At 45.8% G+C, this 6,564-nt stretch overlaps 1 protein-coding gene across 1 annotated transcript; it reads left to right on the top strand.

Annotated features, from left to right (window-relative positions):
* Positions 1-4,737: 4,737 nt before the first annotated feature.
* On the top strand, positions 4,738-5,954 carry LOC125525827 (protein H2A.5-like). The gene is made up of 2 exons (XM_048690829.2): positions 4,738-5,026; positions 5,141-5,954. The coding sequence occupies exons 1-2, from the start codon at positions 4,853-4,855 to the stop codon at positions 5,462-5,464; spliced, it is 498 nt and encodes a 165-aa protein (XP_048546786.1). The 5' UTR covers positions 4,738-4,852; the 3' UTR covers positions 5,465-5,954.
* The last annotated feature ends 610 nt before the right edge of the window (positions 5,955-6,564 follow it).

Raw genomic sequence — 6,564 nt, 5'->3', positions numbered from 1 at the left:
TCAATATCGCCTCCCCCCACCATGCCTTGGAGAGACCCGATGTATCTAACATGGCGTTAACCAAATCAGTTAGAGTATGGTTCTTTCTTTCGGCCACCCCATTTGACTGAGGTGAGTAGGGAGGAGTCCTCTCATGGATTATACCATGTTCCGCACAAAAAACATCAAACTCATTGGAAAAATACTCTCCACCACGGTCGGACCTAAGCCTCTTGATTTTTCGATCAAGTTGGTTTTCCACTTCAGCTTTATAGATCTTGAAAAAGTTCAAAGCCTCATCCTTAGATTTCAGAAGATACACACGGCAGTATCTAGTGGAGTCATCAATTAACTTCATGAAATATTTCTTTCCACCTTTTGTCAACACACCATTCATTTCACATAGATCTGAATGTATGAGCTCTAGTGGTGCAAGATTTGTTATTTTCGTAGTCGTGTGAGACTTACGAGGTTGCTTAGCTTGCACACACACTTGACACTTAGATCCTTTGACGGTGGTGAAACTAGGGATTAAGTTCAACTTCGCTAGTCGCGACATGCAACCAAAGTTAACATGACAAAGACGTGAATGCCACACATTGGATTCACTATCGTTGCAAATATGATTAACAAATTTATTGCAAACGTCTGATAAGGATAAACGAAACAAGCCTCCTGACTCATAGCCTTTACTAACAACGGTTTCATACTTGGATATTACAAATTTATTCGACTTAAAGACAAGCTTGTAGCCATCTCTACACAGAAGAGATCCGCTAACAAGATTTTTATTGACGGAGGGGACATAATGCACGTTCTTCAGCCGCACGATCTTCCCCGAAATAAACTTCAGATCGACCGTGCCAACACCACAAACAGAAGCACTTGAACCGTTGCCCATCAGCACGGTTGAAGTCCCTGCGGTCTGATAAGACGAAAACATGGAAATATCACCGCATACATGCACATTAGCACCCGTGTCAATCAACCAGTCAGGAGAATGACATACTGAAAGAATAGTGGGAAATATACCATACCCAGCATCCTTCATGTCAGTGTCTCCAATGACAACATTAGCGGTCTTGCCGCCTTTCCCAGGATGACGCTTGTCATAGAGATTAGGGCAACTAGGAGCCCAATGATCAGGATCCCCACACACATGACAAGCACCTTTCTTCTTGCCATTCTTCTTCTTGAAGTTCGTGTGTTGCACAGCCTTGTTCTTCCCATCAAACTTTGCTTTTCCATTAAACTTGCCCTTGTTCTTGAAATTGTGGGGCTGAAAGTTCTGCTTCTGTACCACATTGGCACTAGATCCTCCCTCAATACCTCGAGCACGTGTGTCCTTTGCTCTCGCCTTTTCTTCCACATCAAGAGTGCCAATGAGATCCGGGACGGAAAACTCCTGCCTCTTATGCTTCAGCAAGGTAGCAAAGTTCCTCCATGAAGGAGGAAGCTTAGTGATGATACCTCCAGCAACAAACTTGTCCGGTAGCATACAACTGAAGTGCTCAAGTTCTCTAGCAAATGACTGTATCTCATGGGCTTGCTCAACCACGGAGCGCTCTTCAGTCATCCTATAATCATAGAATTGCTCCATGATGTACAGCTCAGTGCCAGCATCCGAGACCCCAAACTTGGCCTCGAGTGCATCCCACATATCTTTTCCATTATCAATTGACGCATAAGCATCAACTATGTTCTCACCAAGAACACTCAAGAGAGTAGCCTTAAACAGAGTATCCATTTTCTGAAAAACTTGTGCATGTTGAGCATCAAGCTCTCCTTCAGGTTTGCCGAGAGTGGCGTCATAGCAACTCATGGTTTGAAACCATAAGACTGCTCTCACGCGCCACCTCTTATAGTGGATACCCTCAAACATAGGAGATCTCATGGAAGCAACAAAACCACTCAGGGGAAATTGCCTATAATAAGGTTTTTGGATTGTTGGAAATATGAGCAATTTACCGAATGATTTTATTAATAGAAATACTAGATAAAGCATGACTAATATAGTAGAGATAAAACAAGTCATGCGTTCTGACAGAGAGAAGGAAAATAGCTTCTGCATATATGAACTGTAGCTTATCATATCTATAGCAGACAGTAGAACTAGTTGCATATATGAGGTAGAACCTAACATATTTAGGGCAAGTACTAGTATGAGAAACTGTGGCAGGATATCTAACAGAAAGAAGATCACATACGGGACAGCAGCAGCAGTAGCACTGGACTTGGGGTCGGTGTCCTCGCCAGCCATGTCGTCGAGGAGGTTGTCGACGTCGGGGAAGAAGTCGTCGGAGTCCGGGGCGTCCGTGACGAAGGAGTTAGTCAGTAGTCAGGCAGAGCGCTCCCCAAAAACCTTATCACCCTCCTCCCGTACAGGACTCAAAGAGGTGCGGTTTCGGAGGCGGCTCATTCCCGCAACCCGCGGCGCGTCGTGACGAGGCGTGGCGTGGCGAGGGGCGGTGGAGGAGGAGCGCGCGTGGATATCCCTCTTGTTCTCATGCTCGTACAAGTGGGGAAAGAACCTCCCTTATAAGGAGGTCCAACTCCCACTAAACTAGCAATGTGGGACTAAACTTTAGTAGTATCCCTTGCCTTGCACAAATGGGCTAAGTGGGCCTCTAGAATTTATTAGGAATTTCTGAAATAGTTATTGGGCTGCCCAAAATAGACTAAATTCCAGCAAAATGTACTCAGCAAAGTACTCGGCAGATCTGAAACATCAACGAATATAATACCCATTATTATAGAGTTTAGTTTGCATATTGTGATAAAATCTCACAAAAACTTTTGGTGGCACTAGTGATGTTGGGAGAGCACATGAGACATGGGTAAGAATGTAAGTTTGGCAGAGGCGACCAGATCCCTGGTGCAAATAGCCCCTCTTCTTCATCTCCAAAAGCATGTCGTTCCAACCGGCTGGTCGCACTCCAGACCAGAGCGAAAAGAGTACAGGCTGAGGGCTGTATGATGGGCGGCGGCAAGGTTGCTGGTGGCGCCACGCCGTCTTCAGGTGGGGTGTGACGAGCAGCCGCCGGCGGGTGAAACCAATGCAGACGGTGGACGGCGGACATCGACGGCCGATCGAACCCAATGTGGGGCGCCCTGGGTGCGCTACGGGCGTGCGATGTTTCCGTCGAAGTGCACCGCGGTGGAGGAGCATCGAGCCTGATCTGCCTGATTATGAGATCGCGCGTGGTTTTGGTGGCTGCAGCTCCGTGAGATGATGTGGGAAGCAAGGAGATAAAAGAAGCGAGACTGAAGATCCATCTGGGATGTGATCGGCTGTTATTACATACAGAAGCCGAAGAGGAAACGATGGGTCATGAGACGTTTGGGTGACCAGATTATCTTGCTGCGGTACTACAGATTTGGTGGTTCAATTGACCCTGAGGAGGCGGTCTGGTCTTGCCTTAGGTGGGTCAAGTATGGCTGACGTGGCTAAATTGCTGATGTGGACATGTTGCAGGTTAAGATAAATAGGTTAGTGGGGGTGAACTTTTTAGGTATATAGGATAAGGAGAAATACATGTGTGTTTTGTACAATAGAAATAGAGAGGAATATCCAAACCATATGTTGATGTGTTGTGTGAGCGATCAGAAGGTCTTACACCTTGCTCTGTAATGTCATGGCTAAAAGTAGTGCTATTTCTGTCCCCGAATTCCCTATTGCAAGACATGAACTTTGTAGCTTGTCTGAACCAAGGTCTTATCGTTTTGGCTTTGTAAGCTGTGGTAGTGCAGCAAGACATGAATTTTGTATTTAGACATCAAGTCAGTTTTGCTGATCTTGGTGTATTATAGCTTATTGTATAGAAGAAAATATATGGCTTTGCAATTGTGCCAATTACTAAATTAAGATGGTGTTTTAGAAGCTTTATATTTATAACTACTTTAGTAAGTTTGCTTACATGCTTGCTATGATATTTCCAGGGCAACAAATAAGCCCCAAGTTCAAACCAAGATCCAGTTGCAAGTTCAAGCCTCTTCTTTGGATTCAAACATATATTTTCCTAATGCATTTGGAATGGCAAGTTTTAGTCTTTTACCCTCCATGCCATGCTTAATACAAAGTATGAACCTTTGAAGATACGGGTTTTCAATGAACGCAAGTTTAACCCTTTAATGGTCTTTCAAAGATCTTGACACTATTCCGATCTGCATTTTATATGATTATGTTTGACATATTTGAATATGTGAAGATGATGCGCTAGATCATTTTAATATCGATAGTTGAAAATATGCACAATTACTTTTGGTTAATTATCCTTTTTATATTGTAAATGTGCTGAATGTACATATTGAGATGTGCATGCTGATCGTTTATGATTACAATTCGAAATAGGAGCCAAAGAACATATGACATATGCATTACACAAATCGCTGACAGCCAGACAAGAAAATTTGAATTGCAATCAAAATGCCACCAAATGAAATCCTCGTAAGAATGAGTTTTCATCCATTTCCACCAATTAAAATGAAAACCTAGCTGGGTGCCAAAGGAGGTTTACAGAAATGGGATTTCATTTCATTTCATTTGCAACCCAATGAAATGAAATCAAAAGTGCGAAACAAGCTGTAAATGAATACGGCCCACCGCTCTATGTTTATCCATTCTCCCGGTTCCCCAAATTTCGAACTTCCCAGGGCGAAAAACGGTGAAAAGAAGAAAGAAGAAAAGAGGAAATATCCGTGCGTTCTGATTGGTGGATTAGACCCTCCCACAGATCGCGCCCCGCCTATAAAACCCGCGCCCCTCACCGCCCATCCAATCCACCAATCGAAGCAGCGAGAGCAATCCGATCCAGCGCCGCCGCCGCCGCCGCCAAACCCTCCTGCCCACGTCGCCGGAGAGAAGAAGGGGAAGATGGCCAGGTGGAAGGGCCAGAGGAAGAAGGCCGTGACGCGATCCGTCAAGGCCGGGCTCCAGTTCCCGGTCGGCCGCATCGGGCGCTACCTCAAGCGGGGCCGCTATGCGCAGCGCATCGGGTCGGGCGCCCCCGTCTACCTCGCCGCCGTCCTCGAGTATCTCGCCGCCGAGGTAAGCCGTCGATCTTCCCCGCCCTCGAGCGTATGCCTTGTCCGGCTCCGGCCATGTTCCTCTCGTGCTCGCCTCACCAGACGACCGATTTCCTTTTTGGTTGCGTGTCTGCAGGTCCTGGAGCTGGCCGGCAACGCGGCCGTGGACAACAAGAAGACGCGCATCATCCCTCGTCACCTGCTGCTCGCGATCCGCAACGACGAGGAGATCGGCAAGCTGCTCGCCGGCGTCACCATCGCCCACGGCGGCGTGCTGCCCAACATCAACCCCGTGCTGCTCCCCAAGAAGACCGCCGAGAAGGCCGACAAGGACTCCAAGTCCACCAAGACCACCAAGAAGAAGACCACCGCCAAGTCCCCCAAGAAGGCTACCGAGGAGACCACCGCCACCGAGGACACCGCCAACGCCGAGGAGACCGCCGCCGCGGATGAGGAGTAGCGAGGCTTGGCTGCATAGGATCGGAGGGAGCCTGTCATGTTTCCGAGTTGCGTCCTGTATGTAATCGTTCATGGTTGTCGTTAGTATCGCTTATCGATCCGGGGTTGTTGCTGAACGGAATCTGAAAACTGAACTGTTTCGCCTTCCATTCAGTCTTTACATGTCAATTTGATCCGTCTGCATTGTGCTCATCTCATCTGGATCTTGATGCTGCGTGGATTTCTTTGCTCGTTATGATGTTTTGGTAAATTTGTCATGTCACTGATTGATGTGTTTGGTAGTGAAAGTAATTTGGGTGCTTGGTGGAAAGAAGATGCAGGTGCAGTATGCAAACAACGGATGATCTACAGACGATGATGATGATATAGATGAGTAAGTCCTTATCCGGTATTGTTTCTTGTTCCGAGCAAAACACATGATCAACATATGTATTAGTCTCTGCATTTGCATGATCACCAGTACATATTTCAAGTTCTGTATTATGACCAACTTCAAATAGATTATAGTCTTTTTGTTTTTTAGCTTGCCATTGTCTGCAGCATTGTGACTGTCCATAACTGAAAAACAGAGGTACACCTGATCGGTCAGCTGTTTCTTTTCCACATTAGCATGGGTACGAGAAACAACTTATGCCCTCGTCTTAAAGCTTGAGTATGTCATCAAATCCCAGGTATACAGCTATATATTAAGTGTATAGCCACGTCTGAAGTAATCAATCCGCTATTGTTCCGTTTACTGATCGAGGAGAATTAAGGTATGATGTTTGAACATTTAGGTCTTGGTTTTTGTTAGGTCATCACATGTCAGAGAATGCCCGCAAGTTATGCAATCCATTTTCCCATGGGGATTGAAGGCACGAAGTTCCATAATATGGAAGAGGCGGGTCTTCTCTTTTTCATGTATCTAGCTCACTTAGTCGGGTTTTCTTTTTTCTTTTTTAAAGAAACTCAGGGTCTTTTCCAGCTAGCTCATGTACTAGTCCGTCCATCCTTCATCCAGCTTACTACATGTAGTTTCGCGCACACGCATATAAATTGGTACGACTGCATGTAAAGTAGCAATGTGAGACTATTTAAAATATGTTTTGCCTTGTTTCCTAG

This window comes from Triticum urartu, chromosome 7A (genome assembly GCF_056163025.1).
Source record: "Triticum urartu cultivar PI428250 chromosome 7A, HENAU_Tu73, whole genome shotgun sequence".
Classification (NCBI taxonomy): domain Eukaryota; kingdom Viridiplantae; phylum Streptophyta; class Magnoliopsida; order Poales; family Poaceae; genus Triticum; species Triticum urartu.
Note: the sequence above shows the minus strand (reverse complement) of the source record. Positions and strands in the feature narration are given on the sequence as shown.